Source organism: Podarcis pityusensis (genome assembly GCF_964106645.2).
Source record: "Podarcis pityusensis genome assembly, chromosome: 15".
Classification (NCBI taxonomy): Eukaryota; Metazoa; Chordata; class Lepidosauria; order Squamata; family Lacertidae; genus Podarcis; species Podarcis pityusensis.
The window spans coordinates 13,199,720-13,220,914 of NC_138040.1; the positions used below are offsets into that span (position 1 = coordinate 13,199,720).

Genomic DNA, 21,195 nt, shown 5'->3' on the forward strand with positions numbered 1-21,195 from the left:
ATAAAACTCCAGTGAACAACAGATACTGGCCCTGTAACAATGCTGAGGTGGAGTCAATCCTTTTTTAAAAAAGAAAAAAAAGTTTTGATCAAGGGACTAGGAAAGACATTATATATTCCATTATTCAGCCCCTCCCTGGTCACTCTTCTGAGTCACTTATGATCACTTTGCTTCTGGGCTCCAATAAATCAGTCACAGTGAAAGTGGCAACGTTTTTGAACATAGAGGCCATAGAATAATAGAACTCTAGAGTTGGGAGGGACCCCAAAGGTCATCTAGTCCAATCCCCTGTAGTGAAGGAATCGCAGAATGAATCCCTGACAGGTGACCTCCCAACATTTGCTTGAAAATCTCCACTGAAGGAGAGTCCACCACCTTCCCAGGTAGTCTGTTCCCCTGTCCAACAGCTCTTCCTGTCAGAAAGTTCTTCCTAACATTCGGTCAGAATCTCCTTTCTTGTAATTTGAATCCATGGTTTCAGGTCTTCCCCTCTGGAACAGCAGAAAACAAACTCCCTCTATCTTCCATGAGCTATCTGAAGATGGCGACTGTCATATACAGTGGTACCTTGGGTTACAGATGGTTCAGGTTACAGACTCCGCTAACCCAGAAATAATACCTCAGGTTAAGAACTTTACCTCAGGATGGGAGCAGAAATCATGCGGTGGCAGTGGGAGGCCCCATTAGCTAAAGTGGTACCTCAGGTTAAGAACAGTTTCAGGTTAAGAACGGACCTCCAGAACGAATTAAGTTCTTAACCCGAGGTACCACTGTATAGCCATACAGCCGACTATTATAACTCTGTGTTCAGTTTTATATATGTGTACTTTATTACAATGTTTTCAACTGCAATTGTTAATTGTTATTAAACGTTAGAACGGTCTGTTGGGCTGCCAATAAAGAAGGTTTTCCTTTTGGAAAGGGTGCTTTCTGTTTGCTCCTGACTTCCCAAATCCTCTTGCCTATATTCCACCCTCTGTTTACTTTCCCTTGCCATTTATTATCGTGATAGTTATTGCCAAGGCTTCTGAAGAGAGAGAGAGCAAATGGATAAAGTGCAACAGCTGGTTAATACAGCACCCTGTTTGCCATGGGTGGGAAGGAACACAGCTTCCCACCTACATATCAAAGTCTGAGGGATGGCCGCAACCCGCCTCTTCCTGCTCAACAGTAATGTTGACAGCCGTTCTCTATTTAAGGTTTTGGTTGTCCTGGTGATAAAATCCCACAACAGCGTTGCAAATAAAAATTGATATAATCTAATATAGACAACCGTTGCATAAGCACCCGGGTTCTGAGAGCTGGTTGTCAAATGAAGCTTGTCAACCACTGCCAAATTAAGTAGCTAGCTTTTCATAGGTTCTTCAGCGGCAAGGCCCTAGTGCAGTGGGAGCACATTCATTGCCTATAGAGGGTCCCAGGTTCAGTCCTTGACTTCTCTAGGGAATGTCCCCTGCCTGAAACACTGGACAGTCCCTGCCAGTAACATCAAATTTGTTGGACTGATATCATGTAGTGTGGATGTCCGATTATCGCCTTCCAATGCAACTACTCTATTCCGAACTTAAAAATGGAAAGCGTAATGCTGGTGGTCAACAAAAGAGGTTCAAAGACTCTCTCAAGCCAAATCTAAAAAAACAAAAGTAGTACAGTGGTACCTTGGGTTACATACACTTCAGGTTACATACGCTTCAGGTTACAGACTCCGCTTCCCAGAAATAGCACCTTGGGTTAAGAACATTGCTTCAGGGTGAGAACAGAACTCATGCTCCAGTGGCGCGGTGGCAGCAGGAGGCCCCATTAGCTAAAGTGGTGCTTCAGGTTAAGAACAGTTTCAGGTTAAGAACGGACCTCCGGAACGAATTAAGTACGTAACCAGAGGGACCACTGTATAAACACTGACAACTGGGAAACACTGGCCTGCAAGCGCTCTAATTGGAGAACAGCCTTTACCAAAGGTGTCACGGGATTTGAAGCCCCTCGAACTCAGGACGAAAGGGAGAAACGTGCTAAGAGGAAGGCATGCCTGGCAAACCCCCCCCACCATGATCAACTCCCACCCGGAAACCAATGTCCCACTGTGGAAGGGCGTGTAGATCCAGAATTGGCCTCCACAGCCACTTACGGACTCACTTTTAAAACCGTGTTTATGGAAGATAATCTTACTGGGCTACAAGTGATTGCCAAAGAGACCAGAGGTGGGGAATCTCCAGCCCACCGGCCAGATTTGGCTTACCTGGCCATTTCTCCCACACCACACCCACCTGCCCCACACCTGATGTGATCTGTGACGTCAGGTGCAGTGCAAGTAGACATGCATGGAGTGGCCGCTTGCAGTGTCAATCCCTGCCAAAAGCAGGATTGAACTCCCAGCTAAACTGGTTGGTGTGTGGGCCTGGGGAGTTCAATCCTGCTTGGTGTGGTGCACCCAAACCCTGCAGGGTGCATGGGAAGTTCTATTTGGTCCATACCTCCTCCCCAGCCCTCCCTCTCCTATTCCCCTGGTACCCTTGGCTGTGCTTGTTTGAACTACATCACGGCTTCTAGCCCCTGTTCTGGCCTCAGTATCATTTAGCAGGACTGCACCCTTGTTTTGGCAAAAAAACAACCGCCAGGAGTGTCACGAGAAGGTGCTTATGATGTGCCAAAAGGTTTGGATCTGGACAGCCAGATAAATCCACCAGTTGCATAGAAGGCACCTAAGAGGGAGCCTCCACTTCCCAGTCACTGGCCAATCTGACCTGGAGGCAAATGCTCATCCGTCCCCAGAATGATTGCTGTGAATTACTGTTGAGTGACGCATCTCGGGATGTGCCAAGCAAATAACCCCCATTCAAATGCATATTTACAGTCCAGGACGATGGATTTGCTGCCAAAGTGTACTGGGTGTGTGCTTTTCCACGGAGAAGCTTGGAGTGAAAGACGAAACAACAAATCTATCAGTATCCTCAAAGAAAAAAGGAAGACACCCACAAGTATTATTACTAGGTGTGCCCTCAACCTGCAGCTTATCCTGTAGCTCCAGCTAATACTGCAAACCCTAAACTGTGTGTGCTAGGATGGGCACCATCACGTGGCTTGACTCACCATGAGAAACAACATCGTTACATAATTGTTGCGTGCCAAAATGGCTCATAACCGGATCTGATTTTTTTGCAGACCGACTCCATGTTACAAAGATGTCTGCACACATGACATGAAGGTTGGCAATGTCAGCCCTGGCATGTGGGAATGCCTTGCAGAGGACCGCAATGCCTGGACACTCTTAGGTCGGGTATCCACAGCAGTGACCAGAGAAGGAATAACCCCTGGGAGGAGAGCAGAAGAGAAGAAACGCCATGGTGCATCAGCACAACTGGACACCTTCATCTGTCCCAGCTGCAACAGGACATGCCTCTCCCCTATTGGTCTGGACAGCCACAGCAGGTGCTGTAACTCTCCAATGGTTTGTGCTTTACCCCCAAAGGCGCAATCCTCCGTTGTCTCCTGAGATAGATGGATACCAATCTCCTCTTTTGTGGGCTATGCTTGCTGCTGCCCCCAGGGGGGAAATGGCCCTCATGCTGAAAATCAACCCCCTGCCCACCTCCAATTTTAGAGTCTTGCAAGCTGCCTTGTGACTGATAAATACACTTGGGTCCCAGCCAACAACTCAATCAGCACCTCAGACAGCGCCAAAGGACCTCTGCATGGGGAAGGTGTCCCAAAATTGGGGTGTTTTGCTGAGGGCTTCCTAGTTGGAAAGTAACCTCCTAACATTTCCCCTGCTAAAACTAGAGAGACTTCCACAGCCACAATTGACTCTTCCTGGTTCCAGGGTTAGATCGCTCCAAGGAGACGAGAGGGACTGTGATGGGAGTGCTGAGAATTCCATGTACGATAAATGACTGTTATTGCTATTGTAACTTATTAGTTGCTTTTCTTACAAAATTCAAAGTGACTTCTGGTACATACTGAGATGGAAAGGAGTAAAATGGCACAGACACATCCTTGCAAGAGAGGACTCTCCACCTAGCAGCTTAGCTCATGCAATTCATCTGCAAAATGCATCCGCTTTGGGGGAACGGTTAATTAAATTTGTTGTTGTTGCTGCTGTGGTTGTTGTGAGTTGCGAGGTCTCACAGAATTTGGACGCTGGCAGATGGTGACTTGACTGTGTCTGGGTTACTTTAATTAAATAACTGAATAAATGGGTGCCATCCTCTCTCTTTTGCACATCTGCCTTATTCTCCTTGACTCTTTGTCAGTCAAGGCTCCCTTTGGATTGTATAAATTTGTTTATACCTCTTTTTTCTTTCTTTCTTTTTTACTTCATGCTGTTCGCTACAATTGTAGCATTTTTATTGCTTATTTTTATCAATTGGCTTGGATTTTCACTGTGATTAGCATTCACTGCCTTGTGCAATCTGTGTGTGGGTCTTCCCCACCTGACTAAAATATTAAAATGCCAACAGAGATCACCTCGACCGCAAGGGGGAGGGGGGAGGGAAACACACACACAACGCAGCCAGAGTGTGAAGAATAACTTTTCTTTCTGTTTCTTAAAACAACTTTCCTGAAATCACACACAGTATCTATAAAGGGTTTTTCCCCCTCTCCAAAAAACCTCCATATTAAAATTCCTTGAATACATTTATATATTAAATACAGTAACAACATTTCATGCAAGAATTTTTTTTTTCCTGTACAGCAAAACCAACTCAGTAGTATATTCAAGTCTGTACACTCCCAGAGGCCTGGTGATGCTCCCAATCATTTAATTAACATCTTATTTTATACAATGCTGGTGATAAAGAAGAAAGGGGTGGCCTGATATTCAATCAGCATATTGGAGAATCGTCATTTTAAAAAATAAAACAAAAGCTGCTTAAGCAGGTCCAATATGTGTGACTGATCTCTCTTTGCCTGTCTCTCTTAAAACAAAAAACAAAAACCGGTATAAATCCACAGATGAACTTTTTCGGGGGTACCTGTCAGATTTTAGCCTGCTATAACTACACTGAGAATACTTAGGCAGGGCTGGGCTAAGACATTTTTGCTGCCGGGCACCATACATTTAAAGATACCACTTTAAACGGTCATGGATTCCCCCAAAGGATTCTGGGAGCTGCAGTTTGTTAAGGACCCTGAGAGTTGTTAGGAGACCACTATTCCCCTTCCAGAACTACAGTTCCTGGAGTGGTCCAATTAAAGTAATCCCTCTTCCCAGGGAACTCTGGGAACTGTAGCTCTGTGAGGGAAATAGGTGCCTCCTAGCAACTTTCAGCACCCTCAACGAACCGCAGCTCCCAGAATTCTTTGGGGCAGAAGCCATGACGGTTCAAGGTGGGATCACAGCACTTTAAATGTATGGCCAAGATGGCCTCCTTTCCATTTCATGTCCAGAAGCCAACTAGATCGGCAGCTGAATCTTCCTTTAAACACAAGCAACAGGATAGCATTGTGCCCTGGGCCTTAATTTAGGGGCTCCGTGGCAGACAAAGCTCTGCTCCCCAAGAGAATGGAATGGTCAGGGGACTCTGGGGGATCGTCTGTAGGGGGCTGTCACTGCCCCCTACCCCCCACATCTGGAGCCTGAGGTGTTTCCCTCACTTTGCCAAAAATTAGGGCTTCCCCCTCACTCACACCCTTCGACAAAAATGCTAAAGGGTGAAGCATTACCTCCAAGACAACAAAGGTAAATACGACAAAATCAGGCTGGACTCTGGTTTAGGCTTTCCCTGAGAATTCCAGTAGTTGTTTCTTTTATTATTATTTAAAGGGGGGGTGCTACAAACTTCATAGAATTATAGAATTGTCTAGTCTCAGCTAAGATATGAGATTGGAGTCAACCTTCCAAACTTGCCCTTCAGTACAGCCATGGGTCCAGGATGATAGGAAGAATACTCCAAAATATCTGGAAGGGCACTGGAGCAGGGAAAATAATGCAAAGAAGCTGGATTGGGGCTTTAGAAAAGATTCTCCACTTTTAGTTTTCAGCAGAAATTGGCCGTTTTGGTACAGCAGAGATCCTTCCCCACCAGTTTAGAATGTACAAATGCCCGGATTCGTATCCTGTTTACTGGCCTTTGTTTACCCACTTGCGGCTTCCTCTGCCTTCTAGGATCCATCTCGAGGGAAAGTCTAGCCAATCAGGGATCACGCCATGAGAAGGTTGCTGCTGCAATACTGTGCAGCCTATCATGCTTTGCTATCTCAGGAGCAGACAGTCTAGTCCAGTTGTTGTTGGTCGGCTACAACCCCCATCATCGCTGACCATTGGCTGGGGCTGATGGGAGTTGTAATCCCACAACTGCTGAAGGGCATCTCATTGGCTAGCCTGGTCTACCTGATGACATCAGTAAGGGTAAGTGAGGGAATGAGGGCAAGGTAAATTGGAAAGTGAACAGCTTTGCAAGAAAAGGCATCAAAAAGTTTGGGGGAGGGACAGTTTCAGTACCCCCCATTAGCTTACAAAAGAAAAACAAACCATTGCATCATTTTTCTCTAAATATTCATAGCCTAAAAACTACAGTTCTGAGATATCTTTGGGTTAGGAAAGATGACAGATAAGTAGGTTTGAACAATGTTTTAAATTTAGCAATGGATTTGCATGTTATATTAAGCTTGGCTTAGCACCAACATGCGGAATCCTAGAGCATGGGACCCTTTGCCCGCTGTCCCATGCTAAATCAAACCATAATTCGGCTTAGCATGCCATCTGAGCCTGGACTCCTGGTTTAGCTCTCTACAGACTAAACATGAGCAGTAACCAAGGACTGTCCTAGGAGTTATGGCTTGTTCTTTGTCCAGGAGAGTTAAACGACAAGCTCAGGTTTGGACAACAAGCTAAACAAAACCATGGCTTAACTCAAACCAGCAGCAGAACAAACCAGCAGCAACTGCAATCTCCTCTTCGGGAGCCAGGGCATTCACCCTAAACCATGGTTTGCCTTAGCACAACACATGAACCAGGTATCTATAAATAAAGCAAAGAAATGCATAGCCCAAGTTGAGACACAGAGGGGCTTAAACTCTATTAGCAAAGCGATAACTATAGGAACATGAATATGACACACACATTGGGTTGCCACCTTCTTTCCTGGCATTGCTCCTGTACATTTAACAATATGTGCCTGTGACTTCAACTTGTCTGTACATGACAATCAAGAACTTCAACAGATCCTGCGTTTGTTAGCCTGGAGATATAAGGAAGTTTTCCCCAGCTTGCTCAGCCCTCATTCACCTTCAGGGGTTCCCCTCAGATTTGGTTAATGCATTCTCAGTTCTGCAGTTGCTTATTCCAAATGGTCCACGGAATTTCTTTTTGGCTTATTGTTATTTGAAAGGTAAGACACGTGGGTACTGAAATGTGTCCCAAAGGTCATGGAAACCCTTAACAAGAAAAAGGTGGCAGGATAATGTGGCGTATTCACACAATACTCTGCACCAGAATCCACCCCACCCAAAAAAGATTTTGTAGCAAATTAAATTGTGCAAGAATTGGTCACGGCAAGCAGCCAAACACTCCAACTTTTGCGGCGCTAGGATGAACCTAAAAGTGCCACAGTAACATCCCTGAGATGAAGGTGCAACACCCACATTTTTAAATGTTATGTTAGTATGGTGGCAACACGTTGATAGCATTCACTCCCTAGTGCAAAGCAGACCTACCCAACAAAACGTGGTTGAAAACAGCTTAAGCTGGACTTGTATCTCTCACATAAAAACAGCAAATGAAAACACAGCATAAACACAGAATCCGCAACCCTAGGAATTGTAGTTTTGTGGTGTGCAGAGACCATTCAACATTCAGCCCTTTACAGAACTCCCAGTAATTCCCAGGGTTGATAGACTGAAAGGCAGGATAAATGAATGGGACTGAAATTAACTCAGACCTTTGGGGTTGCAATTACACCCCAGGGCACTTTCCACTGCAGATTTACACAAAGATCTATAGCATAGTTCATTTAGGGCAGTCTGGCTTAAGCCCTTCCAGATGTTTTGGACTACAAGTCCCATCCGCCCGGGTTAGCACAGCTCTGCTGGTTGATGGGGGTTGTGATCCCAAACCTCTGGATCACAACCAGGTTGAGCAAGGCTGACCTAAGACAATGTTCAGTAGTAAATAATGCCCACATATTTTAGCCACTTACCATTGACCCTTTTCTTTCTGAGTTCCAAAAAAGAATCTGGGAGAAGGTTAAATATCCCAAGATTTGCCATTGCCCCAAATTCTCTGCAACTCTGGCTCAATTTATGTGCCCAGACAGTTTTCTTTTGGAGAGTCTAGGGGAAATTTATCCCAGAAAATGATTTATTTTTGCCACTGGGATTATTTCCTTTCTTTTTTAGTCCCAGACAATGTTAGTAACAAAAATTTCCCACAGCATTTTTCAACAAAAACTGATCAAAGGAAACAGATTCCTTAAGAACTTAAAACATCCTTATTTACTCAAGCTTTCCCAGACGTATGGCCCAGTCCTTGGGCTGATATGACTTTCAATGGCTTTAAAACAATTATGTTAAGCCAATTTTGTTATCTGCATTGCCTAGATACGATTCCCCCCACATTTGATTCATAGCATGCAAATTTATAAAATAAATACATAAAAGAATCTTCTTCTGATAGCGCATTGTTGATTGGATTTAGGGGTATTTGACTACCTTGAGATACATTGGAATATAGCTTGGGGTAGGGGGGGGGGGAAATCTCCAAAATCTCGATTTGTGTGATTTTTCCCTTATGGGTTTCAGGTGAGAGTTAAATTAAGTCAGAGCATCAAGGGAGCACTTAATGCTACCTCTTCTTGAGCAGGGGTGGTGTCAGTCAAGAACTCCCCCCAAAACTACCATAAGCTCACTTCCTTTCTGAGACAAAAAAATACAGGTTTTTAGGGCACTGAAGATTTGGAGGGTGGGGAAGAACAGAAAATTATAGGAAAAAAGATTGCATTTTGAAGAAGCAGACCTTTAAGGATCTAGGCTGTCCTGCCTCCACGACACTGCAAAATTCTACACCCTAAGCCATAATTTAGCTGTCCAGTCTTTGCACCACTATGTACAAGGGTGGAAGGGGAAGCTATGTAACAAGAGTAAAAACAAAACTAAAAATAAAGTCAGGTTGTTTGTTTGTTTTTCCTTTTCTTTAACGATTCAACCGCATTAAGTCCGACACTTTTTCAAAAGCATGCATATTCCTTGTTGGCTTCTGGTGATGTTCAGGCATGCAGGCTCTTCAGTCCCAGTTAGGAGCTGAGGGTTCAATTGCGGAGAAATTGAGTTCCTTTTGGTGTCGTTTCATTTCTTCGCATCTCTGCCTGGTGGTGGTGGGGAGAATGAGTGGAGGGGGAGAGACAGGAAGTGATTATCGGTTTTCATTTTTTTAAAGATAAAATATTTCCCCCTACCTTAACCATAATACTATAACTCAGGATGGAGGTAACCCCACAAAACTGATGGGCAATTGAAGGAGGGCCCCCCCCAAAAGGAAAAAGAAAGTCATTCATGCAAGAGATTGCTGCTTTGTGCAACTAACTGCCTCATGAGACTTATTTATAAAAATATTTATCTACCGCTATTCATTAAAAACATCAGAGCTGTTTACAACAATTATATGTAAAGTCATACCATAAAATTTGAAAAAGTTAAAATCAGAAATCAGCTAGTTATTGTGGAATGATGTATTCTTAATTGGCTGCATAACAGAAAAACTTTCAGTAGGAGTTTAAAAGTTGGCAGAGAAGGTGCCTGCTGAATCTAGTGGCAGAGTGTTCCACAGGACCGAGCCAATGACACTAAAGGCTCAGTTTCTGGTTGTTGTCAAGTAAGCCGTGCCAACCTGAGGAACAACCAAGGACCCTCTCCTGCAGATGAACTCAGGAATCGACCTGGAATACAAAGGTTCAGGCAGTGCCTGAACTACCCTTGGCCTAAGTCGTTCAGGGCTTTGCAAATTAATACAAGGTTCTTGACCTTGGCTGGATAATAGATGAAAAACAGTCAGTGCAGAGGCTTTAACAATGATGTCACAGGTTGTCAGCCAGATGCCCTATCAGCAGTCTGGCTGCCACATTCTGGACCAGCTGAAGCTTCTGAACCACGTTCCTGGCAAGGACCACAACCTCAAATAGCTGGGAAAGGGCCATTAAACAAAAATTGCCGTATAGAATAGACCCCATCAATGGCCCATGACCAATGAATGGAACCTCAGGGGCAGTGTTACTTGCTGCAATAGCAGGAGATAGCTGCTGACTCTGTGCTCTGGGTTAAACTACAGAGCCTAGGACTTGCTGATCAGAAGGTCAGCGGTTCGAATCCCCACAACGGGGTGGGCTCCCGTTGCTCAGTCCCAGCTCCTGCCAACCTAGCAGTTTGAAAGCACGTCAAAGTGAAAGTAGATAAATAGGTACCGCTCTGGCGGGAAGGTAAACGGCATTTCCGTGCGCTGCTCTGGTTTGCCAGAAGTGGCATAGTCATGCTGGCCACATGACCCGGAAGCTGTACGCTGGCTCCCTCGGCCAATAAACCGAGATGAGCGCCGCAACCCCAGAGTTGGCCACGACTGGACCTAATGGTCAGGGGTCCCTTTACCTTTACCTTAGGTTCTGCAGTACTTGCTGAAACAAGATCTACACTTGCTGAATCGTGTTGAGCCTTGGGCCTGGCCTTCCCCTTCCTAGTAGCCCAGATCGAGACATGCGGGTCTCCAAGTGGCTTGGGGCTTGCTCTGCCTCAGAGGCCTCTGTGTCCTAGTTTTTGGGGGTCTCTCTAAGTGGCAAGTGGAGCACAGAATTATAGAGCTGGAAAGGACCTCAAAGGTCATATAGTCCAACCCCCTTCAATGCAGGGACTGTGGCTAAAGAATCCCTGACAGATGGCCAACCCAATCGTTGTTTAAAAGCCCTCAAAGCACGAAAGCCGCCTTCCTGACATAAAGTCAGGTAGCAGACAGCATTTCTCTTTGCTTAAAAAGCAAAACAATGCCAGAAACCCTCCTGGAGGGGGGGAATGGGTTTGGTCTTCTCGTAAAGCATTCTCTCCCCCCCTTTGCACATGTCAATTTGGCTCCAAGGTAACGACAGCAAAGGATTACCCTACAAGGCCATATTATGACAGGGGGAACGACAGGCTCTCAGCATCCAAGGCAGACACAAAGACTCTGTTCTATGCCCACCGGTAATGAGTCACTATGGAGATCCTGCTGTGCTTCAAAGGGGCCTTTTATGGTCTCCAAGAGAGCAGGTTACATTGGCAGGCAAAGAAGGAGAAAAACGCCACAATCGATTTAAGAGGATTTGTAAATTCCTGCAATGCAATAGCAGGAGTGGGAAGCCGAGAGAGCTGGTACCTAACCTGCTCTGAATGGGATTGCATTCTCCCCTAAGGATCGGATTTACATTTTGTGTGTTGTCTGTGTGTGGAGATAGAGCCAGCTCTGTCCCTGGAAGGCCATGCGATATCCATGGCACTCACAGACCTTCTAGCAGCCAACTACGACCCCACCTGGACAGGAGCAGCTTAGTCACGGTTATGAATAATAATAATAATAATAATACATTATTTATACCCCGCCCATCTGGCTGGGTTTCCCCAGTCACTCTGGGCAGCTTGTAACAAAATATTAAAATACAATAATTCATTAAAATACAATAATGAATGCTCCAGCAAACTTCCGTTTAGACTTACAATTGCAATTTTTATTTATTTATTTCGTATAATTTAGATGCCACTTGATTGCAAGGAAAAACCCTCAGACTGGATTTCAAAAAGATTATAAAGCAGTAACATAAAACAGTTAAGAACAGCTATTTATAAAAAATAAAACCAACAATAAGATAAAAACAGATTAAAGCACATGGCAACAGTCTGCATATGTGGACAGGCTTGCCGAAATAGAAATGCTTTCTTTTTGCAGGTGCCCAAAAGAGTACTGTGAAAGTACCTGCCTGAGGCCCCTAGGCAGGGAGTTCCAAAGTCACTCAAAATGACTTCTGAAGAACGACATGTTTCTCATGTAAACTGTCCATTTCTACAGAAGTGAACCTCACTGAGCTAAGCAGGACTTACTCCCAGGCTTCTGCAAGGGCGAGTCCTGTTTCACAAACTTGTTAAGAGTTCTACAAGTGTCAGCAATCATATAGGTCAGGATTTCCCAAAACTTGGGTCTCCAGCAGTTTCCGGACTACAATTCCCATCATCCCTGAACACTAGTCTTGCTAGCTAGGGATGATGGGAGTTGTAGTCCAAATGTGGATACCCAAATTTGGGAAAGCCTGATATAGGCAGAGGTGATCTAGTGGACTTGGACCTTCAAAAAACATTTTGACAAGGTATCTCACCCAAGATTCCTGAATACCAGTTGCTGGAAATCACAGGGGTGTGGGGAGAGTGTTCTTGTACTCGTGTCCCACTTACCAGTTTCCCACTGGTGCATATAGTTGGCCACTGTGAGAACAAGATGCTGGACCAGATGAGCCACTGGCCGGACCTTGCAGAGCTCTTCTTATGCTCTTATCTGTGCTGATACATTGGCTCCCAGTACGTTTCTGGGCACAATTCAAAGTGTTGGTGCTGGCCTCTAAAGCCCTAAATGGCCTCAGCCCGGTATACCTGAAGGAGCGTCTCCACCCCCATTGTTCAGCCCAGACACTGAGGTCCAGCTCCGAGGGCCTCTGGCAGTTCCTTCCCTGCAAGAAGTGAGGTTACGGGGAACCAGGCAAAGGACCTTCTCAGTGGTGGCACCCACCCTGTGGAATGCCCTCCCATCAGATGTCAAGGAAATAAACAACTATCTGACTTTTAGAAGACATCTGAAGGCAGCAATGTTTAGGGAAGTTTTTAATGTTTGATGTTCTATCGTGTTTTTAATATATTTTTGGGAGCTGCCCAGAGTGGCTTGGGAAACCCAGCCAGATGGGCGGGGTATAAATAATAATATTGTATTATTATTATTATTATTATTATTATTATTATTATTATTATTACTGTTATTATGATAATTGTGACCCCACTAGCTGGGTTCGTAAGTGGCCCATGCACATGCAAAAAAGCAAGGAGAGGACTGCCAACCCCACCACAGGACACACTCACCATCTAAATGATTGCGGGAAAGGTACTTGAGTCCTTCATCCAGCAGGATAACCGGCAAGGAGATTTTCAGCACCGTTACCCACTGGGGCCAGCTAAGTGGTGTCACCTGGAAGATCAGCTGGGAAGCAAGGAGAAGATAAGTATCACACCTGTCCTTCTGTTCAGAGGCAAGTGCCAATCATTTTGTAACCAATATGGCACTGTCAAGGAACAGGAATCAGCAGACTCGCGGTGGTAACCCTGAGGTTTATAGCACTGCATAGTTTTTTTTATAGAAAAAGATCCCCAAGCATGGTGACACTTCCAGCAGCCCAATGAGCTTGCTGAGTGTCTGCAGAGGAAAACATGGAAAAGGGGAGGAGAAACGGAATGGAGTTTCCTGGAGGAGGGTGTAACTTCATAACTAGAACCACGAATGGGAGTACGTCACAATGCAATATTTTTCTTGCTGGATAATGTTTTTGCTTCGGGGGGGACGGGACACAACAACCTCTAAATGTGAATTTAAACAAACATATACAATGTTAGCCCACAATGGGTCTCCCAGCAGGGAGACAAATATATGGGGAAAGTTTGCACACGGGAGGTTGTATGATTGATGTCTGGTGTCTCCACTTCATCAAGCAGAAGCTTCATGGGGAAGATCTCTAACTGAGACTCCGGAGAGCAGCTGCTGGTCTAGATCAGGAATGTAGAACCTGAGTTCCTTCAGATGTTGTTAGACTCCAACTCCCATCAGCCCCCAGTCAGCATGGCCAATGCTCAGGTGTGATGGGGGTCGGAGGCCACCTGGAAGGCCACAGGTTGCTCCATACTTGCTTGAGACCAGGGGTTTGCAAACTTTTTCAGGCCACTGCCCCCTTGGTTCCATAAACTCATCTCCAGTGCCCCCTATCCTATCCTATGAAAAAGCATTATTGAGAATAGCGGTTTGCACTAAGGAAGGCAATAACACACACAAAAATCAAAACAGTAACAATTAATTGCACATTTATTCAAAAGCCAATGAAAATTAAACTAAATTCTAAACACCAGTTCAATGAAATGGATCCAGTGGTGCCAGCTTTTCAAGGTCTGATGCTCATTTGCACCTCCTGCTGGCCTCTTAGAACCGCTCTTTAGAGCTCAATCAGAGCAAACAGCAATTTGGGTTCCCCCTGGATTGCCATTTGTTCCAATCTATCGCTAGAGAGTGGGTATTCCATTGGAAGGAGCTGGGCAAGTGGAAAAGTGCCTAGACTCACGCTTTCTAGGCATGGCAGAAGTGGACATCTGAATGGGGCCTTAGTGCCCCCCCCCAGTTAATCCCACTGCCTGCTCCCCAGGGTACAGCCCACTTAGGGAACCACTGCTTTACTAGGACCAACTTCCTGCCTCAGTAACAAGGCAACTGGTTATGTTTACCCTGCCAAGTCCAGTCCTGAAAGGGACCACATGTGGACCCAGCCTGCTCAGAAAGTGGGAGAGCGGGTAGCATCTTTCTTGGGGTCCAAGGCTTCCCCTCTCTCGTGGTGTCTGGGTGGTCAGATGCTGAAGAGGATGGGGCGAGGGTTGTCTCCTGCACCTTTAATAGTGGAGTAGGAGATGGGGATTTCAGGCATGGGCAGCCTGGGTCTCATCTGCATCTGGCCGCCCTACAAAATGCAGGTTCTATCTACTTACAGGCAATGGCTTCATGTAGAGGATCAGGAAGTGCAGAGCCATGGACATGACAATGGCCCCCAGGAGCCAGAGGTTCAGCCAAGGAGGCATCCTGAGCAGCGATTGGTTTTCAGAGACACTGTGGGAGAGATGGGGTGCATTCAGACGTTGGGAATATTGGGTTAGTTTTCCTGATTATAACGCTAGAGCTTCTGAACTGATCCCTAACGTTCCTTTCACACTGCAATACCTGTTGAGTTATGGAACTGGGGGATTTTTTAAATCAATACACCATCTAGTCACACTAAATCTCACTGACTCTGGTGGGTGTGATCAGAAACATCACAGGAAAACTTTGCTATGCACCCCCTCCATTTTTGCACATGCATCCTTCTTCCCCCCATAATTCACCCATGAAAAGGATAGGAGAGACCATCAGCTTTACCTCCCCAAATTTCGTCACTTTAAAGGTAAAGGGACCCCATTAGGTCCAGTCGTGACTGACTCTGGGGTTGCGCCGCTCATCTCACTTTATTGGCCGAGGGAGCCGGCGTACGGCTTCTGGGTCATGTGGCCAGCATGACTAAGTTATTTCTAGCAAACCAGAGCAGTGCACAGAAACGCCATTTACCTTCCCGCCAGAGCGGTACCTATTTATCTACTTGCACTCTGATGTGCTTTCGAACTGCTAGGTTGGCAGGAGCAGGGATCAAGCAACGGGAGCTCACCCCGTTGCGGGGATTCGAACCGCCAACATTCTGATTGGCAAGTCCTAGGCTCTGTGGTTTAACCCACAGTGCCACCCGCGTCTGTCACTTTACTCGAGCCCAAAAAACCCATGACCCAAATTAAAGTCCAATGTGCTATAGTACAAACGTATTATACTGATACTTTTGATATTGGGGATAATGATGAAGATGATGACGGTGGTGGCCCCGTCCCCCTTACGAATGCTGCAGATTATGCGCTCCGCTAACCCGGAAGTAGATGTCCCTTGTTGCAACCTTTGCCCTGGGATGCGAGCCGAAGTCGCACTACGGCGGCGCGGCAGCAGCGGGAGGCGCCATTAGATAAAGCACGTCTCATGTTACAAGCAGTTTCCTGTTACGAACGGACCTCCAGAACAGATTAAGTACATAACACGAGGTACAACTGTATTTTGGGAAGCGGTTTTCAGGTTCTGGTCTTTGTTTGGAAGCCACTTGAAATCACGATGGCGGACCAAAACTTTTCAAAACTGCACTGTGGTGGGTTTTTGTTTTGGTTTCTCATAATTCCTGTGCAACTCTAGGCATTTTCCACTAGAGGCAACAATAATTTATGCCACAGAGCATGCTCTGCCCAAATGATTTTGTACTTGCATGATTCAGAAGCACATGCAGATGTCAAGGTTCTCTGCACATCTACGCATGATTTACACGTGATGCAGAAAATCCCCTTCCTGGATTAAACGGGCCACAGACTGTACCTGTGTTAGCCAGTTTCCATTTGCTGGACCATTTCTTCTTAATTTCATACCCAAACCTTTTTTTTAAGGGAAGGAGATGCCTGGCCGGCAATGCCATACCTGTTGAGTGCATTTAACATCTCAATGGTCACCAGCACAGAGAGCGCCATGGTGGTCGGGTAACGTGATTCGAAAATGTCACAGTCGACGCCTTCAAAGATGGGGTTGTCCTCTGTGCATCGCATGAAGTTCCTCTGTGGGAAGAATATAAACACAAGTCTGGAGATGGGGGGATCTTTCACCACCTCTACCAACAGGTTCCAGAGGAGCCTTTTGCTCCTAAAAATTAAATTACTTTATTCCCTGTTTTGCTAGCAGCAGTCACGAAATTGCTATCCCTGTGGGTTGACAACAAGAATGACTAGGCTTCCTTGATAGCTGTGCTCCGCCTCCGTGGTCTGAGGCAGGAATGCTTCTGAATAACAGAAGCCGCAGGAGGGGAGAGTCCTCTTGCGCTTGGATCCTGCTCGTGTGTCGGCCACTGTGAGAGCAGGATTCTGGACTAGATGGGCCAGATCCAGGCTCTTCTGATATTCTCACGTGTTTTCCCTGCACTGGACTATCAACTTACCAGCTGGTGGAAGGTAACTTGTGGTCCTTCGGGGTCATACAAGAACCACCAGGTAGCTGAACCCACAGTGGCAAAGCCAACATACACTGCAAGGAAAGGAGGAAAAAGTAATTGATCACACAGGCTAAACTCTGTGTGCTATTGTGCTGCCTTCAGAAGGCAGCCATTTGACAGTAGCCATATCCTCCAAGCAGGCTTTACAGGGCAGCCCCACTCTGAGCATTATTTATTTGTTTCAAAGGCTACAATCAAAAGACTCTCCCTGGGCAGCTTCTGTTCACCGGCATTTCTGATGGTGCAACCTAAACACCACAAGCTTTATACTCCACCTCCCATGGGACGTGTCTGGCAAGTGGGCAGGGCCCCTGGCCTGTCAATCACACAACATCGCAATGATGTCACTTTGGCACAGCTGTTAGGCAGGGAAGCCCAGGCAATCAGCTGATTGTTGGTGCTTGGAAAGGACAGATCTTTGCAGTTGCTGCCAACCAGCTGATGGGAGGTGTCTACAATTTCCCCTTTCGCTCAAGTGGCTTCTTTAGCTGGCCTACATTGTGCAGTGGGAAGAAGGCATAGGGTGAGGCAGCATAGCTGTCAACGTTTCTGTTATGTACTGAAGTTCTCACCCTGGGCCAGGAGGGGGACACTGTAGATAGTTATGCAAATGAAGGATCGAAAGTGACGTTCAGTGATTGGATAGTTTTAGAAAGTTGCTACAGTTACATTGTTCTGGAGCTCTATATAAGCAGGCTGACTGAGCTCTTCAGTTCAGTTCTGTTCTGGCCTTTGAATAAACAAGAGCTGTTTGAAGAATCGCTGTGTCGTCTGGTATGTTCACCCACAACTTAACAGTTTCCCTTTTTTAAAAGGGAAATTCCCTTATTCCGAATAGGATTCCTCGCAAGAAAAGGGAAAAGTTGACAGCTATGTGAGGCAGGTGGGTGGGGCTTGTCTTGTCTTGTCTTGTCCAAAACATGGGACAAATGGAAGGCCCTGGCAGGCCGAATTAGACCCTCAGTTAGAGATGCCCCGATACCGCTATTCCCACTTATCTGGAATTAAGTCCCATTGGCCCCAGTGGGATTTACTTCTGAGGAGACCTGTTAACTGCCTTGTTAAGATGCTGGGCATTATAGAACATAAAATCAGCAAACAAAGCCCCGCGTAGAAGGCTTACAATCTAACTGCAACAAAGATGTGATTGGAAGGAAGCAGGGAAGCCGAATATCTCTCGCTCTCAGAGTAGCCAAGTGCCGCACTCCAGCTAAGCAAAACCCACCAGGAACCGACCCAGACATTTTGCAGTTTTCCTCTTTGGAGCTTGTGACGCAATGACAGAACGTTGATGCCCATTTTGTTTCATGTCGTGCTATTTTTAGTTACTTATAATTAAATGAATTTACTAGTCACTTTTTCGCCATGGCAACTCAAAGCAACTTATGAAAAAGCTTAACCCCCCACAAGAAAACCCCCATAAATACATTAAAACTAGATAGGAAAGGGATAATGCATTATAACATCCCACCCACTCTAGAAGGCCACAGGTCGTTAGGAGCCAAAGGTCTGGTTAAAAAGGAATGTTTTTGCCTGGCGCCTTAAGACGTATAATAACGGTGCCAGGCTTGGGGAGAGCATTCCACAAATAGGGAGCCACCACCAAAAAGGCCAATTGTGGTATTTTATTTTGTTTTATTCCTTTTCACCCTATTATACATCCTATTGGATAATGCATTTCATGTGGCTCTCATCGTATTTCCTTGATGCTCGTCATTGGCTGTAACTACGGAGATTTGGTTTAGAACGTGAGATACACCTGAGATAAAATCTCGCTAGCCTTTTAACCACACCAAGGGGTGGCGAGGATGAAGAGGCTGTGATGCTCCACCCTTAGCCCCGCCCCACGGTCACCTGACACCTGCTGGATTCTGATGCATTCTGGGCAAACATCTGCAGAGAGGACCTGACTCTATGCTCACAGTCTCCCTATGGGAACTAAACTCTGTGCTGGGAATGGGGGTTAAAGCAGTCTCTCCAAAATTCTCCTTTTGTCCCTAATCCCTAGTGTTGAACATGGCCTCGTTTCTCACCTCCAATGGCAAGGTAGCGGAAGAAGAGCCACCCGCTGATCAGAGGCTCCCTGGGATTCCGCGGCAGCTTGTCCATGATGTCAAGGTCAGGCGGATTGAAGCCCAGAGCCGTCGCTGGCAGCCCATCGGTCACCAGGTTGACCCAAAGCAGCTGGACTGGGATCAACGCTTCGGGGAGGCCCAGGATGGCTGTCAGGAAGATACTGGGGGAAAGAAACACACAGAAATTCTACCATGACTTGATTTCACTCCCAGTGCTTTTCTTTTTTTATCACACAAGTGATAAACCTCAGGTCTGTGGGCCAGATTTCAGGGGATCATAGAATTGTAGAGTTGGAAGGGACTCGAAGAGTCATTTAGTCCAACCCCTGCAATGAAGGAATCTAAACTAAAGCAACCATGACAGGTGGCTATCCAGCCTTTGCTTAAAAACATTCAAGGAAGGAGAGTCCACAACCTCCTGAAGGTGACCCTCCACCGTCAAACAGCTCTTATCATCAGAAAGTTCTTCCTGATGTTTAGACAGAATCTCCTTTCTTGTAACTTGAAGCAATTGGTTTGAGTCCTACCCTCCAGAGCAAGAGAAAACAAGCTTGTTCCCTCCTCCATGTGACAGCCCTTGAGATAGTTGAAGATGGCTATCCAATCTCCTCTCAGTGTCCTCTTCCCCAGGCTAAACATATCCAGCTCCTTCAACCATTCCTCATAAGGCCTGGTTTCCAGAAACCAAGGATTGGAAACCTCCAGGGTTCCCCCCATTTGTGACATGAAATGCGGGGCAAGAAGAGATGCAGCTGGAAAGCAGGATTGAACTCCCCGCCTATTGGCTGAGGCATGGTGAGTTTACTTCTTTATTATTTCCATTTATAGACCACGCTGCTAGCTAAAAGATCTCGAACCGGGTTGCGCACACAATCAGCACGATAAAACCATGCCAAATGTGTCACATAACAAAATGCATTAACAATATCCACAAATGTAATAAGGAATGAATAAAATTGGAGAGCCCTGCAAGGTGGTATAAATTTCAAGCGCCACAACCCGCATGCAATCATCCATCCCATTTTACTCACCACCCCGTTTCACACAACCACCACAAGCGTTCGTTGATTCCAACATTGCCCCCATCAACCCCTTATACATAGATTACTCACCCTCAACAATATTACAACCCATGTACAAAGTACCACTGCCAAGCATATACAAATTAGGCACATCCCTAATATCTGAAGCTGTAATGGACTTGTGCCCCTCTCCTGCTGGACCATCTAATACTCTCCTCCCATCTATCACCTGAGAGGCACCCAGTTCTCTACTAGAACATCTGTTCTGCTTAGTTCTCTGTGGTGAAAGCTCCGGTGTAACTCAACGCTTCAAAAAACAGGACTGAACTCCCTGCCCATCAGCTGATGTACTGGTGTGCAATTCTGCATTCTTCCCACCTGTCAAAGTCAGCCCATTTGTGGGGGAGATAAAGATCTGGCTCGCTGGGGACCCCCTGCTTTATTATTATAAAGCTTATGAATTAGGAGTGGAACCCATGCTCAAGCCAAACTTGTCTGCTGGGGAGCACCCAAGGGATGAAGCAAACAAGGTGCATTTACGCAATCTTTGATGGCTTTGAAGGCACCTTCCCAATATTTTGGACTACAACTTCCATCATCGCCCGTGACCATTGGCCATGCTGGCTGGTGTGAGTTGGCACCCGTCTGGAGGGCCACAGGCATTCCTGGGTCCAGAATGCAGGGAGAAGGCGCTTACCAGACCACTTCTCCGACATTGGAGGAAATGAGGTAGCGGATGAACTGCTTCATATTATTGTAGATGGCGCGGCCCTCCTCCACGGCTGCGACGATGGTGGAGAAGTTGTCGTCGGACAAGACCATTTCTGCCGCTGACTTTGCCACCGCTGTGCCGGAGCCCATGGCGATGCCGATTTCGGCTTTCTTCAACGCAGGGGCATCGTTCACTCCGTCGCCGGTCTGGAGCACAAAGAAAAACCCTTGTCACTGGAAGGAACATAAGAAGAGCCATCTAGGCCAGCATTGTTTTCTCACAGGGGCAAACCAGACACCTGTGAGAAGCCAGCAAGCCTATAATATTTAAACATGTTATAAAATACAATGTGTTAATAGCAAATTAGTTTAAATGCACATTTAGAACCAGCAATTAAAATCTAGTTTGCCCTGATAGCAGCCCATTGGGCAGCACTGTCTGCACCTTAATTCCCAAAGGTTTCTGTCTGAACAAGAAGGTCTTAGCATACTCCAGGCTTCCTCAACCTTGGCCCTCCGGATGTTTTTGGCCTACAACTCCCA

General features: G+C 46.1%; 1 protein-coding gene across 2 annotated transcripts in view; it reads right to left on the reverse strand.

Moving 5' to 3' along the window:
- Window positions 1-4,513: 4,513 nt before the first annotated feature.
- The window catches only part of LOC308463957 (sarcoplasmic/endoplasmic reticulum calcium ATPase 3), a 93,374-nt gene continuing 76,692 nt past the window's right edge, over window positions 4,514-21,195 (reverse strand). The window contains exons 15-21 of one of the 2 annotated variants that reach the window (XM_080982856.1): window positions 20,639-20,859; window positions 18,878-19,080; window positions 16,791-16,876; window positions 16,280-16,413; window positions 14,734-14,851; window positions 13,072-13,189; window positions 4,514-9,295 (exon numbers count right to left, since the gene is read on the reverse strand). In XM_080982856.1, the coding sequence (XP_080838982.1) occupies window positions 9,243-9,295; window positions 13,072-13,189; window positions 14,734-14,851; window positions 16,280-16,413; window positions 16,791-16,876; window positions 18,878-19,080; window positions 20,639-20,859 (933 nt within the window). In that variant the 3' untranslated portion in view covers window positions 4,514-9,242. Of the gene's footprint in view, window positions 9,300-13,071; window positions 13,190-14,733; window positions 14,852-16,279; window positions 16,414-16,790; window positions 16,877-18,877; window positions 19,081-20,638; window positions 20,860-21,195 lie in introns of both variants that reach the window. The other variant, XM_080982857.1, reaches the window with a different exon arrangement.